This window comes from Cebus imitator, unplaced genomic scaffold, assembly GCF_001604975.1.
Source record: "Cebus imitator isolate Cc_AM_T3 unplaced genomic scaffold, Cebus_imitator-1.0 Scaffold295, whole genome shotgun sequence".
In the NCBI taxonomy this organism is placed as follows: Eukaryota; Metazoa; Chordata; class Mammalia; order Primates; family Cebidae; genus Cebus; species Cebus imitator.
The window spans coordinates 2,193,446-2,212,539 of record NW_016107610.1 but is presented as its reverse complement, the minus strand read 5'-3'; the positions used below and the strand labels follow the sequence as shown (position 1 = coordinate 2,212,539).

Below are 19,094 nucleotides of genomic sequence, written 5' to 3'. Positions count from 1 at the left end.
AAAAAAAAAAAAAAAAAAAAAAAAAAAAAATCCACCATCAGGCTACAACTATACAATTCTTTGGTCCTACATTAAAAGTTAACAGTCTAATTAGGTCTGGGAGTTGGTTACATGATTGTGTTCAGTTTGGGAAAGTTGGAGCTCTTCACATGTGATACAGCATGTACTTTCCTGTATATGTGTATTATATTTCAATTTTTAAAAACTGTTAAATCAACATATCAGTTCTCTACCTTACTTTGAACTGCTTTGGCTAATCGATTCCTTTCTAAGCATCCAAGCTATTTTAACTGGTTACTGAGAAATGGCATCTCAGTGAGTTAACATTAAATTTTTCCTCCAATCATTGTTGCCAGGCATATTAAATATTAAGTCTCCCTACCTACATAGCAGTTAAGATGTCCCTTAATGATGTTTCACCACTTTTCAGATCTTTACATACACTGTTACTAAAAACTCCATTCATTAATGGTTAAATCACATGTCCATTTGCAGCTCATTTTCTGCATTCCTCACATATTCCAAAAGATCTATGGCTTAAAGGACTAGGGAATGCAGAAAGGGCCCTCTAGGTGGCAGGCATCCCTCTCATCTCCACTAGACAGTTGTTGGGGGAGGAAATCCAGCTCTGGCCTGACCTCCCAGCCCTACTCTAGCTCCCACCATCCATCACGCAACAAGGGCCTTCTTGGTTGGGTACTAGCCCAAAAGCTCAGGCCTTTGCAAAACCTGAGCAAGTCACAACTTTCTTAAACCAACTTCCTTGTATATAAACAGGGAATTCAGATGCTCTAGCTACTGTCTTTTTCCCTGCCCTACCACATCTCTCTCCAGAATCTCACTCTGTCACCGAGGCTGGAGTGTGGTGGTGAGATCTCAGCTCACTGCGACCTCCAACTCCTGGGTTCAAGCAATTCTCCTGTCTCAGCCTCCCGAGTAGTTGGGACTACAGGCACACACCACCATGCCCAGTTAATTTTTGCATTTTTAATAGACAAGGTTTCACCATGTTGGTCAGGCTGGTCTTGAACTCCTGACCTAAAGTGATCCACCTGCCTCAGCCTCCCAAAGTGCTGGGATTACAGGTGTGAGCCACTGTACCCAGCCCATATCTCTTAATTTCTCATTAATCTCCATTCAGTCAGGGAAAGACAGCAAGTGTGCTGTCTAATCACATGCTCAACCTTGTCTTCTTTTTTGGAAGCACTCTCCATCTATACATATACTTCTCTTGGAAGACCCTCTTGCCTGGTTTGAACAACAAAGCCGCATTCTACCCCACCCTCCTCCACTAACATGGAAGTAATCACTTCAAATACTACCCTCCTTATGTGATCCTCTTTATAGACCAGGGAAGGGCTGAGCTAATGTTGGTGGTAGCAGGGACAGTACTGTGACCCTTTGGCCCTGGCAGGAGGTATCTGATCCCACCTCTTAGAGATTCTCATTATACCACAGGTCACTTAAGAGCTCTTCATTCTCAGCTTTGGGCCCTAATGGCCAATTCTCGGGCAACAGAAACAAAAATCTACTCAACATTCAGTTAAGACTAAAGTAATTTTAATTCTTTTGTAAGCCTATTTCAAATGCTGCCTTAACCAGAAGTGTTTCCTAGTTTCCTAACCAAAGCAACCTCTCCCTGACCCTGTCACAGCACTTTTCCAATGATGCTTTATCACCTGGGTTATGCATGCAACTAGCACTGTGAAACACTTTGAAATTTGAAAATTTATTATAAAATGTTTGTTATAGAAGAACTAGTAGGGAAAAGTATACCGAAAAAAATTACTCAGCCAGGTACAGTGGCTCATGCCTTTAATCCCAGCACTTTGGGAGGCCAAAGTAGGTGGATCACTTGAGATCAGGAGTTCAAGACCAGCCTGGCCAATGTGGTGAAATGCCATCTCTACTAAAAATACAAAAATCAGCTGGGTGTGGTGGTGCACACCTGTAATCCCATCTCCTCAGGAGACTGAGGCAGGAGAATCCCTTGAACCCGGGAGTTGTACATTGCAGTGAGCCGAAATCACACCACTGCACTCCAGTCTGGACAACAGAGCGAGATTCGGTCTAAAGAAAAAAAAATTACCCGTAATTTTTTTCTGTATTACCCACCTTCACTCTCACATCTGTATCATTCTAGTGTTTTTCCGTACATGTATGATTAAGGCCATTCTTTTTACACTGCTTTTTTACATTTTGCTTTTTTACATCTGTCTTACACTTTGCTTTTTTCATTTTCAGATACTGTAGTTATCTTTCTTTGCCATTAAGTACTATTCTATAAATATTATATTTAATGGTAAATGATATTCCATGATATGGCTTTCCTACCATTTACTTAACATTCTGTTGCCAAATTGTTCCTAGCTATAATGCTGTCCATAAATAATCTCAGGTTCTCATAATTCTGATTATTTTCTTCAAGTAACAAAATTACTTTTGATCAGAAGCTACAAGTTTGGGTTATTTCTTAAGGTTCTTCACAGAAAAATATATATGCTAGTTTACTTTCTCATTAATCACAAGGTTGGTATTTTTGCTGGAAAACACAGGTAAAGTGCTCTCTGCAGTAAGCCAGGCATCCTTGTTTCACCACTCAATACAGGCCCACGACCCTGAACTGAATCGCAGGTAGAAAGCAGAGAGAGCTGACCACACAAGAGAGGGGTTAGGGATATGTGAAGGGTTCAAGGACATCCGCTACCTTTGACAGGAACCTTTCCTATAATTCCATGAGTTCCCTTAAATATGCAGTATTGTCTTAACATCTGAGCGCCATAAGAAACCTGTGAGGCAGGTTGAGCAGGTACCATTCTGTCCTACAGCTGAGCAATCTGACCTCTATCTCACTGCCCAGGGTCAAACTTAGAACCCAGGTTTCCCAGTTTCCTCAAGATCTTCCTCCTGTTCTTCTTAGCAGGTTCTAAGAGGCTGTGAAGGATCTGAAGAGCCTAGAAGTCTACACCTGGTAGTTTGGCTACTGTCCCTGGGCAGAGTATACGGTAACAACACCCTCACCAGACCCTTCCGTTTTACCAGAGAAGTCACTGGGCTTCCTGGACAGTTGCAAACATACACTCCTGAAAGCTGCTCTCCCATCAAATCATGGGTCATTTCCCTTAGACAGTCCAACACCTAGTATTAGCTAAAAATATTTTCCTATAAACTAGAAAAGTTTCCGGCATCTCTGAAGCAACTCAGTGAGTTAAGCCATTGCTGACTTGTTAACTGTTATGCTTTTTTTCTTGGAGGGGGCGGGGGTGGCGGCAAGTCACCCAGGCTGTAGTATAGTGACACGACCACTTTCACTGCAGCCTCGACCTCCCAGGCTCAAGTGATCATCCCACCCCACCCTCCAAGTAGCTGTGACTAGGTGCACACCATCACATCTGGTCAATTTTTCTATTTTTTTGTAGATGGGGTTTCAACATGTTGCCCAGGCTGGTCTCGAACTCCTGGCTTCAAGTGGCCCAACTGCTCCAGCCTTAATTACAGGGGTTAAGTCACCACATCTGGCCTGTCATTCTTACTGGGACACAATACATGCACTTTTCTCAAAGGAGAAAAACAGAGCATTTATTAGAATTAAGAGATGACTCCCTGAATTTTTTTTTTTTTTTTTTTTAAAGACAGAGTCTCATTTCGTCGCCAGGCACCAGGCTGGAGTGCAGTGGTGCAATCTCGGCTCACTGCAGCCTCTGCCTCCTGGGTTCAAGCAATTCTCCTGCCTCAGCCTCCCGAGTAGCTGAGACTACAGGCGCACGCCACCACGCCCAGCTAATTTTTATGTGTGTGTGTTTTTAGTAGTGATGGGGTTTCACCATGTTGGCCAGGATGGTCTCCATCTCTTGACCTCGTGATCTGCCCGCCTCAGCCTCCCAAAGTGCTGGGATTACACACGTGAGCCACCGCGCCCAGCAACTCCCTGAATTTTTAACTCAGTGTAACTTAAAAGAGAATTGGACTAGCTCATGACTTACATTTTTCTTTTGTAGAAGTCAGAAGAGACAAAAACTACCCACAACCCCAAGTATACCCTTCTCTCATTTGCTTTCCTGTACAACAGAAACAAATGCCACAAGTTAGTTTCTCCCTTAATATGCCTCTCCCTCAAACATTAAGATATTTAATGCTCACATACTGCTGCATTGTTGTGGGAATTATTTCCAAGCCCAAGCTAAAAAATAAATGAAAGAATTTACAACTACAAACAGTAGTTGTCCTTTGGTGTATGTAGAGAATTGGTTCCAGGACCCTTAGAGTATACCAAAATCCACATATACTCAAGTCTTGCAGTTGGTCCTGAGGAACCCACTTATACCAGAAAAGTCAGCCCTCCATGTATGTAGGTTTCACATCCCTTGAATACTGTATTTTCCATCTTTGAAAAACATGTGCATAAACGTGGACCTGCACAGTTCAAAATAATGTTGTTCAAGGGTCGACTAATTATCAGTCTTTGTTTTGAGAATTGCCATTGTTGCTAATTTTTTTCAAGGTCCATTTTTAAATATTAAAAATTATATTCTTTCATCTAAAATAACTCAAAAAGGCCAGGCACAGCAGCTCACACCTGTAATCCCAGCACTTTGGGAGGCCATGGTAGGTGGATCACCTGAGGTTAGGAGTTTGAGACTAGCCTGGCCAACATGGTGAAACTTTGTCTCTACTAAAAACAACAAATTAGCCAGGCGTGGTGGTGGGCACCTGTAATTCCAGCTACTTGTGAGGCTGAGGCAGGAGAATTGCTTGAACCCAGGAGGTGGAGGTTGCAGCAAGCCAAGATTGCGCCACTGCACTGCAGCCTGGGTGACAAGCAAGACTCTGTCTCAAAAAAAAATAAAAAATAAAATAAAAAAGAAAGAAAGAAAATATAAAATAAATAAAATTACTCAAACAAAAAAACTTCAACATTCTTATAATGCGTTGCAACTCCCACAAAAGATTATTAAACACCGCTAGGACATCTGCACCTCCTTGGAAAGAGTCAACTTCAGGAGATGCTGCCCTCTTAACTCCACTATTACTTGGAGTATCCAATAGATCATGAAAACTAAATGTGTGCTGACTCAGGTTTAAGAGCTGGTAAACAGTCCAGAGCTATACTGTCCAATGCAGTAGCTACTAAACACCTGAAATGTCCATGATGAGATATGCCTGTAAAACAAAAAAATCTCATTAATAGTTTTTTAATTAAATGTTGCCATACTATTGCATATTGGACTAAATAAAATATTAATTTCATCTATATTTTAATTTTAATATGGCTACCAGAAAATCTATGACATATGTGATTAACATTATATCTCTTTATATAAATACTCTTGCAACCTGTGGCCTGTTCTTTTTCCCCCCAATCTTCCTATGTATCATAAAGTAGATTTACACATCCTAACCAAAGGCAGTCTTCACCCAGACAGGCATTCAATCCATAAATTAAAAACCCAAGTGTTGCCATCAACTCAACATCATTCTTCACAAGCTTTCCAAGGAAGACCTCTTACATCACTACCTAGAAGCCGATATGTACAGATCCCTAGCATATTCAAGTTTTCAAATCTAAATCACCTGGCAAATGATCATGAATTCCTCGGTTTACAGGTGTGGTGCAGACTCTACTGAAATCCAGAGAATTATCCAACATGGCATTTATCCTTCGAAAGATATTGGCATTGCTACATGTGGAGAGAGCAGGTGCTTCCTGGTTGTCCCAGCAATCTTTTATCCTTCCTGCTTCTTCTTCCTAGACATAGGGAAAAAAAGATATTTAGGTTTTCTATACTCCTTTATGACACTTTGTACCCCCTTCTCTCCACACTATGAGTTAGATAAAGTAGGAAGGACTTAAGTATCTTGTTTATACATTAAAATAATAGTGATTACTATGAGCTAAGTACTCAGAACTGTAAGAAAAAAATAACCATAGTATTCTTGGAAAAAATTCCAACAAGGATACTATTAAGGAAGCAAATCAAGCACCAGGATTTAGGGCAAGAAGAGGTAGACTAACTTATACTAGTTTTCTACAAATATAGTCAGGTTTATGATTAGGACTGCCTTTATCTAAAAAGCTGCTAGCATCTGGGCCTTAAGGAAAAAGATAAACACCAGCTGCCAGCCTTTCAGCTATACAAGAAGAAGATCTGGACAACAAGAACCCTTTTTCTGGATTGGTTCCATTGATGTCTTGTCCCTGAAGTCAGGAAGTACCTTGCCAGGAAGGGACTTGCTTATATAGTAAAACACTTAATGAGTGTTTATGATGAGCAAGGTACTCAGAAGTTCTTTTAATATTGAACAATGCCCCAGGCCACACAGAATGCTATGAATTTAACAATTTAACAAAGAGGTATACATGCCCCAAAGTACAACACCTGCAAGTCGGCCTCCAGATTAAGGGGTTGTAAGGAACTTTAAGGTTCATTACACATGCTACTCTATGGAAAGGATTATTAATGCTGTGGAAGAGAACCCCAATAGAGAGAACATCATTAAAGTCTGGAAAGATTACACCATTGACAATGCCATCATTGTTGCAGAAAAATCCCTGAAAGCCATCATGCCCCAAATCATAAAATCCTGCTAGAGAAAACCGTTTCCAGATGTTATACATGACTTCACAGGATTTACCACAGAGCCAATACAGGAAATCATGAAAGAGACTATAGATATGACAAAAAAGACTGAGAGTGAAGGTTTACATGGACCTTGGAGAAAACCGAGAGTTAACAGGCACCATACCAAAGGAATTAACACAGACAATTTGATAGAGATGAGTGCTCCAAACCAGTGCCAGACAAGGAAGATGATGTTGAAGTACCAATGTCAGAAAACAAATTGACATTTGATGATCTGGCAGAAGGGTTCCAATTATTCAAGACTGCTTTTGGCTTCTTTTACAATATGTACCCTTCTATTATACAGGCACTGAAACTAAAGCCAATGGTGGAAGAAGGATTGGTACAGTATAGAAACATTTTTACAGAAATGAAAAAGCAAAAAGTGACACAGAAATTATGAATTATTTCTGTAAAGTTACACTGACTGTGCCTGCTTCTCCTTCCATCCCCTCCACGTCCTTCCACCTCTGCCACCCCTGAGATAGCAAATAGTTATACATAACTAGATACACAGCAAGACCAATCAATCCCTCCTCTTCCTCAGCCTGCTCAACGTAAAGACGGCAAATGTGAAGATCTTTATGATGATTCGCTTCCACTTAATGAACAGTAAATATATTTTCTCTTTATGATTTTCCTAGCAACATTTTCTTTTCTCTAGCTTACTTCATTTTAAGAATACAGTATATAATACATGTAACATACAAAATATGTGATCAGCTGTTTATGTTATTGGCAAGGCTTCTGGTCAACAGTAAGCTATTAAGTTTTAGGGGAGTCAAAGCTATACACAGATTTTTGACTGTGGGGGTTGGTGCTCCTAACTCCCGCATTGTCCAAGAGTCAACTGAATTAATACTCAATGAATTGTACATTAAAGGTGAACTTTAGGGTATGTAAATTTTATTTATGTCAATACAGCTGTTTAAAATTTTTTTTCTGCTGTTTACTGGCTGTGTGATGTCGTAGTTACTTAACCTCCATGCCTCAGTTTTCCCATTTATGAAATGGAAAAAAACTTTTTGATGACATATGTAAAGCATTTTGCATGGCATACAGTAGCTGCTATTTTTGTATCTGAAAACATTAATTATTAAATACTGGTAAGTACCAAGAATGGCAAAGCACCCAAATTGATTAAGTTATAGAATTCTATGTGGTCATTGCAAGGACATACAACTTTGTTAACTGGCATGATAAGATGGATAAGCCATTAATGAATGAAAAAAGAACTCATACACGTACACACACACACACACACACACACACGTAAATGTGTGTGTATGTATATGTATATATATATGTGTGTGTGTGTGTATATATATATATATATGTGTGTGTGTGTATATATATATATATATGTGTGTGTGTGTATATATATATATATATATACACACACACACACATATATATATAAACAAAATCAGGAACTCTTACACAAAAACTATTCTTTTGGTGTTCCCTATCTTGGTAAATAATACCATCCACCCGATGCCCAAAGCAGAAATGTAGGTACCATTCTTCACTCTAGTCTCCCTCACTCTCCACATTCAATGCCCAGCTAAGCAATGAAATAATGGTTGACAGAGTTTTGTTTGTTTTTCCTTAAGACAGAGTCCCACTGTCACCAGGCTGAAGTGCAGTGGCTCGATCTTGGCTTACTGCAACCTCTGCCTCCCAGGTTCAAGCAATTCTCCTGCCTCAGCTTCCCAAGTAGCTGGGACTATAAGCACCCACCACCCCGCCCGGCTAATTTTTCTATTTTTAGTAGAGACAAGGTTTCATCATGTTGGCCAGGATAGTCTCGATCTCTTGACTTCGTGACCCACCCACCTCGGCCTCCCAACGTGCTGGGATTGCAGGCGTAAGCCACCAGTGCTTGGCCAACAGATTGAGTCTTTTAAGAGGAGCCTGCCTCATCAGTTCTATCATCCTCAATTATCTTGGGGAAAACAAACAAAAACACACCAAGTAAAAAAACTGGCACTTAATATCTCATAAGCTGTTCACATCAAAACAAAACAAGAACAGGCCTGATGTCGCTTTGTTTAGCCAACCAAAATCCAAGTAAGCATGAGCATGACCAGGAGAATTTACAGTTTTATCAACTCTGCAAGATGACCTTAAAGGGACCAACTTGAGCCTCATAACAGCCTCAAGTTCTTCAAAAGACTGGTATCCTTTGCAAACTGTTAAGAAGACCAAAATACACAATCCTACAAGGTTGTTTTCCCAAGCTCTCTAGAGTGGCTCCATTGAGAATTGTTAAATCCAGTGGCACACAAGGCCCTTTTCACAACCGTAGATTTCTAAGATGATTCTCAGCCTCACAAAAGCAACTTCATAAAGGCTAAGATGCGAATATTTACAATTTGCAGAGAAGAGGTCTCACTGTGTTGCCCAGGCTGGACTTCAAAGTTCTAGGCTCAAGTGCTCCTCTCACCTCAGCCTCCCAAGTAGCTGAGACTATAGGCATGTGCCATTGCCTGGCACAGTCTACATATCTTAAGGCTACACACTTCATTCTTCACTGCCTAATAAACATTAGCCAACTTACTGCTCTCTACAGTGAGCACCCCAAGGAGCAACAGATTAGACATGGACTAAATCAAAATTAAGTTTCGAAGTTTGGAAAAAGAACTTTTGGGAGGCTAGGATGGGTGGATTGCTTGAGGCCAGGAATTCAAGACCAGCCTGGGAAACATGACAAAACCCTGTTTCTACAAAAAATACAAAACATTAACTAGGTGTGGTTGCACATGCCTGTAGTCCCAGCTATTCATGAAGCTGAGGTGGGAAGAATGCTTGAACCCAGGAGGCAAAGGTTGCAGTGAGCAGAGACTGTGCCACCACATGCCAGCCTGGGTGACACAGCAAGACCCTGTCTCAAAAAAGAAAAGAAAAAGAACTAAGACCTGATCCTGTAAACATCCATAACACAAACTACGGTGTGCTGTAAACATACATTGTCCTCTAAGCCAAGATGGCTCAGAGAGACAATATGCCTGGAAATGGGGATAAAGAGGAAGTTTAGAAGAACACAGAGAGCAAAGAGGCATTATCAAAAGTGGTCCAGTGTGGTACAGCATTAGGTATAGGAGGGGAGAGAAGATTGGAAAAGACTCATATGCCCAATTAAGGAGTCAACATGGTCTTTTCAATACACAAAAATTAATCTCATTTTTATTTATTTACTGTAACAATAGTACCATATATATGGGTTCCAGATCCTGGCCACATCTAAAGGCAAGTAAATAAAAAAGAGAGTCAAGGGAAGATCCAAGATGGCCAACTAGGAGCAGCTCAGGATTGCAGCTCCAAGTGAAAGCGCCGCATTTCCAGATGGATTTTTACTACCCACAGACCAGGAGATTCCCAGGTGGAGGAGCCCCACGGGTTGCCAGCACAGTTCCTTTGGCCGGCGCGGCGGTTCTCCGTACAAAATACAGTGGGGTCCGGGTGCCCTTTTAGCTGGCAATTAGAGCCCCGGGAAGGCAGAGTCGCCCATTCATCTGATTAAAAAGGGGACTGAAACAGGGAGCCAGGCCAGGAGATTCCCGGGCAAAAAAAGCCCCACAAATCTCAGCAGCGCAGCGAGTCGCCACACAGGAAATCACACAGATCCCGGCGCCTTTTCAACAGATGACTCAAACACCTGGGAGAGAGTCCACCATTCAACTAAAAAAAAAAGGCTGTGAGGCAGGGAGCTAGGTGATCAGGCTCAGCTGGTCCCACACCCACAAAAAACAAAACAAACAAACAAAAAAAACCCAGCAATTGGAAATGCTCTGGGTTGAGAGTTTCACAGCAACCACAGCTGAACCCGGGACGGTCAAGTTCTGTGGGGGAGGGACATCCGCCATTATCGAGGCACTCCACCACTATGGAGGTAGTCGGCCATTGCTGAGGCAGCCAGCCATTGCTGAGGCAACCTGCCGTTACAGAGAGAGCCTGCCATTACAGAGGTGGGCCACCATTGCCGAGGCAGTTCTAACTACACCCATATAAACAAGACTGCAGGGAAGTTCACATGGCAGCTGGGCAGAGCCCACAGTAGCTCAGCAAAGCCTCTGCAGGCAGTGACTAGCCTGCCTCCTTGCTGGGCAGGGCAGCCCTGAAAAAAAGGCAGCAGCACAATGGAAACTCATAAAGTCCTAACTCCCTGGGACCGAGCACCTGGGGAAAAAAGGGGGTTATGAGTTCTGCTGCAGCAGACCTAAACGTACCTGCCCAGCAGCTCTGAATGAACAACGGAGCTCACAGCTCAGAACTTGAGTTCCTATAAAGGACAGACTGTCTCTTCAAGCAGCTCCCTGACCCACATATATTCAAAGAGTCACCTCATAAAGGAGAGATCAGACTGACATTTGGTGGGTATCCTTCTGAGACAAAGACAGAAGAAGAAGAAACTGGTAGCAACCCTTACTCTTATGCAGCTGCTGCAGGTGATCCCCAGGTAAGCAGGGCCTGGAGTGGATCTCAGCACTCCTACAGCAGAGGGGCAAGATTGTTAGAAGGAAAACTAAGAAACAGAAATAACTTCATCATCAACAAACTGGACGTCCACGCAGAGACCCAATCTGAAAGTCAGCAACTACAAAGACAACAGGTGGATAAATCCACAAAGATGGGAAGAAACCAGAGCAAAAAAGATGAAAACACCCGAAACCAGAACACTCTCCTCCTACAAGGGATCACAACTCCTCACCAGCAAGGGAACAAGGCTGGATGGAGAATGGGTGTGATGAAATGACAGAATCAGGCTTCAGAAGGTGAGTAATAAGAAACTTCTGTGTGCATTTCTGTGAAATGCATGTTCTAACACAATGCAAAGAAACTAAGAACCTTGAAAAAAGATCTGAGGAAATGCTAACGAGAGTGGACAACTTAGAGAGGAATATAAGTGAATTGATGGAGCTGAAAAACAACACGAGAACTTCGTGAAGCATGCACAAGTTTCAACAGCCGAATTGACCAAGCAGAATAAAGGATATCAGAGGTCGAAGATCAACTCAATGAAATAAAACAGGAAGGCAAGATTAGAGAAAAAAGGGTAAAAAGGAATGAACAAAGTATCCAAGAAATGTGGGACTATGTGAAAAGACCTAATCTACGTTTGATAGGTATACCTGGATGAGACGAAGAGAATGAATCCAAGCTGGAAAATACTGTTCAGGATATTATCCAGGAAAACTTCCCCAACCTAGCAAGGCAGGCCAATATTCAAGTCCAGGAAATACAGAGACCACCACAAAGATATTCCTCAAGAAGAGCAACCCCAAGGCACATAATCGTCAAATTCACCAGGGGCAGCCAGAGAGAAAGGTCGGGTTACCCACAAAGGCAAGCCCATCAGACTCACAGCAAATCTCTCAGCAGAAACCCTACAAGCCAGAAGAGAGTGGGGGCCAATATTCAACATCCCTAAAGAAAAGAACTTTTTTTTTTTTTTAAGACCATACAGAGTAACTTCCCAGCATTACCATGGCATTTGTAAACTGTCACGGTGCTGGTGGGAACGTCTTTAGCAGGTTAATGCATTAAAATTAATGTATAATGAGCAGTGAGGACCACCAGAGGTTGCTTTCATCCCATCTTGGTTTCGGTGGGTTTTGGCCAGCTTCTTCACTGCATTCTGTCTTATCAGTGGGGTGTTTGTGACCTGTATCTTCTGCCGACCCCATCTTCTTTTTTTTTTTCTTTAAAAAAGAAAGAAAGAAAGAAAGAAAGAAAAAATAAAAAAATAAAGAATGAAGGAGAGGAAGAAAGAGGAAGAGGGAGAGAGAATGGAAGTGTTGCTTTATTGCCCAGGCTAAAATGCAGACTAAAAATGGGTATTGAAAGCCTCTTTTATACCAATAATAGAAAAAGAAACGAACTTTCAACCCAGAATTTCATATCCAGCCAAATTAAGCTTCGTAAGTGAAGGAAAAATAAAATCCGTTGCAAACAAGCAAGTATTCAGAGATTTCATCACCACCAGTCCTGCTTTACAAGAGCTCCTGAAAGGGGCTCTACACATAGAAAGGAACAACCAGTACCAGCCACTCCAAAAACATACCAAATGGTAAAGAGCATCAACACAATCAAGAATCTGCATCAACTAATGGGCAAAACAGCCAGCTACCATCAAAATAGCAGGATCAAATTCACACGTAACAATATTAAGCCTAAATGTAAATGGACTAAATGCCCCAATCAAAAGATACAGACTGGCAAATTGGATAAAAAGCCAAAACCCATCTCACATGCAAGGATACATAAAGGCTCAAAATAAAGAGATGGAGGAAGATTTACCAAGCAAATGGAGAGCAAAAAAAAGCAGGAGTTGCAATTCTGATCTCTGATAAAATAGACTTTAAAGCAACAAAGATCAAAAGAGACAAAGGAGGACATTATATAATGGTAAAAGGATCAATACAACAAGAGCTAACGATCCGCACCCAATACAGGAGCACCCAGATACATAAGGCAAGTTCTTAATGACTTACTAAGAGACTTAGACTCTCACACAATAATAGTGGGAGACTTTAACACTCCACTGTCAATATTAGACAGATCAACGACACAGAAAATTAACAAGGATATCCAGGACTTGAACTCAGACCTGGAACAAGCAAACCTAATAGACATTTACAGAACTCTCCACCCCAAATCCACAGAATATACATTCTTCTCAGCACCACATCACACCTACCCTAAAATTGACCACATAATTGGAAGTAAATCACTCCTCAGCAAATGCAAAAGAACGGAAATCATAACAGTCTCTCAGACCACAGTGCAATCAAGTTAGATCTCAGAATTCAGAAACTAATTCAGAACCGCCCAGCTTCATGGAAACTGAACAATTGGCTCTTGAATGTTGACTGGATAAACAATGAAATGAAGGCAGAAATAAAGATGTTCTTCGAAAACAATAAGAACGAAGACACAATATACCAGAATCTCTGGGACACATTTAAAGCAGTGTCTAGAGGAAAACATATAGCAATAAATGCCCACATGAGAAGCAAGGAGAGATCCAAAATCAACACCCTATCGCCAAAATTGAAACAGCTAGAGGAGCAAGATCAAAAAAACTCAAAACCTAGCAGAAGACAAGAAATAACTAAGATCTCGGCAGAACTGAAGATAGAGACACCAAAAAACCTTCAAAAAAAATCAATAAATCCAGGAGCTGTTTTTTTGGAAAGATCAACAAAATAGACCACTAGCCAGATTAATAAAAAAGAAAATAGAGAATAACCAAATAGATGCAATAAAAAATGATAATGGAGCTATCACCACAGATTCCACAGAAATTCAAACCATCTCAGAGATTATTACAAACAACTCTGTGTACATAAACTAGTAAACCTGGAAGAAATGGAAAATTCCTGGACATTTGCCTCCTCCCAAACCTAAACCAGGAAGAAGTCAAAACCCTGAATAGACCAATAACAAGGTCTGAAGTTGAGGCAGCCATTAAGAGCCTGCCACCCAAAAAAAGCCCAGGTCCAGATGGGTTCACAGCCGAATTTTACCAGACATACAAAGAGGAGCTGGTATCATTCCTTCTGAAACTATTCCAAATAATCCGAAAAGAGGGAATCCTTCCCAAATCATTTTATGAGACCAACATCATCCTGATACCAAGACCCGGCAGAGACTCAACGAGAGAAGAAAACTTCAGGCCAATATCCATGATGAACATAGATGCAAAAATCTTCAACAAAATACTGGCAAACCATTGTAACAGGACATCAAAAAGCTTATCCACCATGATCAAGTAGGATTCATCCCAGGGATGCAAGGCTGGTTCAACATATGCAAGTCTATAAATTTAATTCACCACATAAACAGAACCAAAGACAAAAACCACATGATTATCTCAATTGATAGAGAGAGACCTTTGACAAAATTCAATAGCCCTTTATGCTAAAAACCCTCAATAAACTAGGTATTGACAGTACATATCTCAAAATAATAAAAGCTATTTACGACAAACCAACAGCCAACATCATACTGAATAGGCAAAAACTGGAAGCATTCCCTTTGAAATCTGGCACGAGACAAGGATGCCCTCTCTCACCACTCCTATTCAATGTAGTACTGGAAGTTCTAACCAGAGAAATCAGGCAAGAAAAAGAAATAAAGTGTATTCAAATAGGAAAGAAGGAAGTAAAATTGTCTCTATTTGCGGACGACATGATTGTATATCTAGAAGACCCCATCATCTCAGCCCAAAATCTCCTGAAACTGGTAAGCAACTTCAGCAAAGTCTCAGGATACAAAAATCAATGTGCAAAAATCACCAGTATTCCTATACAACAATAAAAGACTTAAAGAGAGCCAAATCAAGAAGGAACATTCACAATTGCTACAAAGAGAATAAAATACCTAGGAATACAACTAGCAAAGGATGTAAAGGACCTCTTCAAGGAGAACTACAAACCACTGCTCAACGAAATAAGAGAGGACACAAACAGATGGAGAAACATTCCATGCTCATGGTTAGGAAGAATCAGTATCGTGAAAATGGCCATACTGCCCAAAGTAATTTATAGGTTCAACACTATCCCCATCAAGCTACCAATGACCTTCTTCACAGACCTGGAAAAAATCACCTTAAACTTCATATGGAACCAAAAGAGAGCCCACATAGCCTAGTCAATTCTAAGCAAAAAGAACAAAGCGGGAGGCATCACACTACCGGACTTCAAACTATACTACAAGGTTACAGTAATCAAAACAGCATGGTACTGGTACCAAAACAGATATAGACCAATGGAACAGAACAGAGGCCTCGGAGGCAACACCACATAGCTACAACCATCTGATCTTTGACCTGCCTGACACAAGCAATGGGGAAAGGATTCCCTGTTTAATAAATAGTGTTGAGAAAACTGGCTAGCCATGTGCAGAAAGCCGAAACTGGACCCCTTCCTGACACCTTACACTAAAATTAACTCCAGATGGATTAAAGACTTAAACATAAGACCTAACACCATAAAAACCCTAGAAGAAAATCTTGGCAAAACCATTCAGGACATAGGCGTAGGCAAGGATTTCATGACCAAAACACCAAAAGCATTGGCAACAAAAGCCAAAATAGACAAATGGGACCTAATCAAACTTCACAGCTTCTGCACGGCAAAAGAAACGGTCATTAGAGTGAATCAGCAACCAACAGAATGGGAAAAATTTTTTGCAGTTTACCCATCTAACAAAGGGCTGATATCCAGAATTTACGAAGAACTAAAACAGATTTACAAGAAAAAAACAAGCCCATTCAAAAGTGAGCGAAGGATATGAACAGACACTTTACAAAAGAAGACATACATGAGGCCAACAAACATATGAAAAAATGCTCATCATCACTGGTCATTAGAGAAATGCAAATCAAAACTACATTGAGATACCATCTCACGCCAGTTAGAATGGCGATTATTAAAAAATCTGGAGACAACAGATGCTGGAGAGGATGTGGAGAAACAGGAACACTTTTACACTGTTGGTGGGAGTGTAAATTAGTTCAACCATTGTGGAAGACAGTGTGGTGATTCCTCAAGGACCTAGAAATAGAAATTCCATTTGACCCAGCAATCTCATTACTGGGTATATATCCAAAGGATTATAAATCGTTCTACTATAAGGACACACGCACACGAATGTTCACTGCTGCACAGTTTACAATAGCAAATACCTGGAACCAACCCAAATGCCCATCGATGATAGACTGGACAGGGGAAATATGGCACATATACACCATGTAATATTACACAGCCATCAAAAACGATCTGGAAACCATCATTCTCAGCAAACTGACACAAGAGCAGAAAATCAAACACTGCATGTTCTCACTCATAGGCAGATTTTGAACAATGAGAACACATGGACACAGGGAGGGGAGCACTACACACTGGGGTCTGTTGGGGGGAAATAGGGGAGGGACAACAAGGGGTGGGGAGTTGGGGAAGAGATAGCAGGGGGAGAAATGCCAGATATAGGTGAAGGGGAGGAAGGCAGCAAATCACACTGACACGTGTACCTATGCAACAATCTTGCATGTTCTTCACATGTACCCCAAAACCTAAAATGCAATTTAAAAAAAAGAGTCTTAGAAGGAGACCACCAGCAACTACATGAAAGGTAAGTGGCAGAAGGATTAGTGAGAAAGTACCACTGTAGGGGTCAGGTGCAGACTTGGGAGTCTTGGAGAAAGGTATTCCTTAGGAGAGGAAGGAAATCTTACTATTTCAAGGAGCCTGAAAAAAAATCTAATTTAGGAATATGTCTGGCCACCCTGATCCACTCCTGATCTTGTTAGGAAAATACACAACTTCCAAAATCAAGGCAAATGGTATCTGACATGCCTCTCTCCCCTTCTCTCACGCACATCAAGCCAGAGCTCTAGTTTAAGATGACTTTATAATTAGAAAAGTGAATGAGGTATTCAATGTATACTCCAAACTGTATGATCTCATAACTACCAATGTTTGCCTTAACCAACTTAGAAGGAAAATAAAAATCAAAACCAGGACTGTCAGATGAGGAACAGATCTACTACTTCCTTTGTGTACAACAGGAATAAAAGTAGTACCATCTTATAAGACTTTTTGTGAATTAATGCACATAAAGTTACTTAGCATAGGTCCCGGCATATAATTATGTGCTGAACCAATGAATACTATCAGAAGTATCATTATTGTTATAGCAGGTCAGAGGCCACCACAGGGATCCCTGAGGAAGGATCTATTTGCTCACTAAGTGAACCGAAGACCTACGGCAACGATTTCTCTGAAGACTCCAGAACTTCTATTCCTGGTACCCCATAACTCTTCCTAATCATTTGGACTTAAAATGCTTAATTAAAAGACAACAGATATGATTTAAATAGACCTACCTAAGGGCTGAATCCACTACAGTTCAGTATTCCTCATCTGAAACGCCTGGGTCCAAGAAGCGTTTCAGATTTGGATTTTTTGGATTCTGGAATATTTGCATATACATAACAAGCTATTTTGGGGATAGTGTCCAAGTCTAAACACAGAATTCATTTTTCATATACACTTTATACATATAGCCAGAAGGTAATTTTATACAGTTTTTGTTTTTTGTTTTTTTCCTGAGACGGAACGCACAGGTTAGAGTGCAGTGGTACAATCTTGGCTCACTACAACCTCCACCTCCCTAGTTCAAGTGATTCCCCTGCCTCAGCCTCTTGAGTAGCTGGGATTACAAGCTCGCACCACTATGCTCAGCTAATTTTTTTTTTTTTTTTTTTTTTTTTTGTATTTTTAGTAGAGACAGGGTTTTACCATGTTGGCCAGGCTGGTCTCTAACTCCTGACCTCAGGCAATCTGCCTGCCTCAGCCTCCCAAAGTGCTGGGATTACAGGAATGAGCCACCATACCTGGCCAATTTTATACAATATTTTTAGTAATTCTCTCCTTGAAATTAAATTTTGACTGTTTTAACTGTCACTCCTCAAGAATTCAGGTGTGCAGTTTCTACTCGTGACAACATGGTGGTGCTCCAAAAATATCAGATTTTGAGGCATTTCAGATTAGGGCTGCTGTGTGTGTGTGTGTGTGTGTGTGTGTGTGTGTGTACACGTGCGTGCATGTGTGGTGTGTGAATACATTCTTTAAGAGATGGGGTCTTGCTCTGCCCCCCAATCCCTAGGACAGTGGTACAATCATAGCTCACTGCAGCCTCGAACTCCTGGGCTCAAGCAATCCCTCTGCCTCAGCCTCCCAAGTAGCTGACAGACATGTGCCACCATCGCCATGCCCAGCTAATTTTTTTTTTTTTTAACTTTTTTTTCCCCCTAAGAGGTCTTGCTATGTTGCCCAGGCTGGTCTTGAATTCCTGGACTCAAGCGTTACTCCTGTCTCAGCCTCTCAGAGTGCTGGGATTACAGGCATAAGCCACCATGCCTAGCCAATACTGATCCTTTTAAACTGCCTAGGTTAAATGAATTCATAGTTGCTCATTTTCAAAACAGACACCAGCTATCCACCCCATACTCACAGACCCATTTACTTTGTGTAGTCTATCTGAACTTTCATCAATGTATAGATCAGCATTCAGACCAGTGTTTTGCCATGAGAAAAAATGTTCTCTTGGTTATTCTACTATTACCTGACAATTCCTACTCTTATTTTCGGCATATTTTGCCATAAAGTGAGATCATTTGTAGCTTTTTCTGACCGTTGGTTGGTCTTTCACTGTCAAGGGGAAAGAAGGCTTTAAGATAAATCAGAGACTTAATAGAACCCAAATTTTAACACTACCAAAAATCAGGAGTCAACAGGAAGAATTACTTGGCAATGCTGGAAAAGAAAAACAAATTTAAAAATTTTAATTTAGGCCGGGCGCGGTGGCTCAAGCCTGTAATCCCAGCACTTTGGGAGGCCGAAGCCGGTGGATCACGAGGTCAAGAGATCGAGACCATCCTGGTCAACATGGTGAAACCCCGTCTCT

At 41.1% G+C, this 19,094-nt stretch overlaps 1 protein-coding gene across 8 annotated transcripts in view; it reads right to left on the bottom strand.

Annotated features, from left to right (window-relative positions):
• CPEB1 (cytoplasmic polyadenylation element binding protein 1) overlaps positions 1 to 19,094 on the bottom strand; it is a 119,886-nt gene that overhangs the window by 83,150 nt on the left and 17,642 nt on the right. For all 8 annotated transcript variants that reach the window (XM_037729143.1, XM_037729139.1, XM_037729141.1 and 5 more), the window contains exon 2: positions 5,572 to 5,746. In XM_037729143.1, the coding sequence (XP_037585071.1) occupies positions 5,572 to 5,647 (76 nt within the window). In that variant the 5' untranslated portion in view covers positions 5,648 to 5,746. The remainder of the gene's footprint in view (positions 1 to 5,571; positions 5,747 to 19,094) is intronic.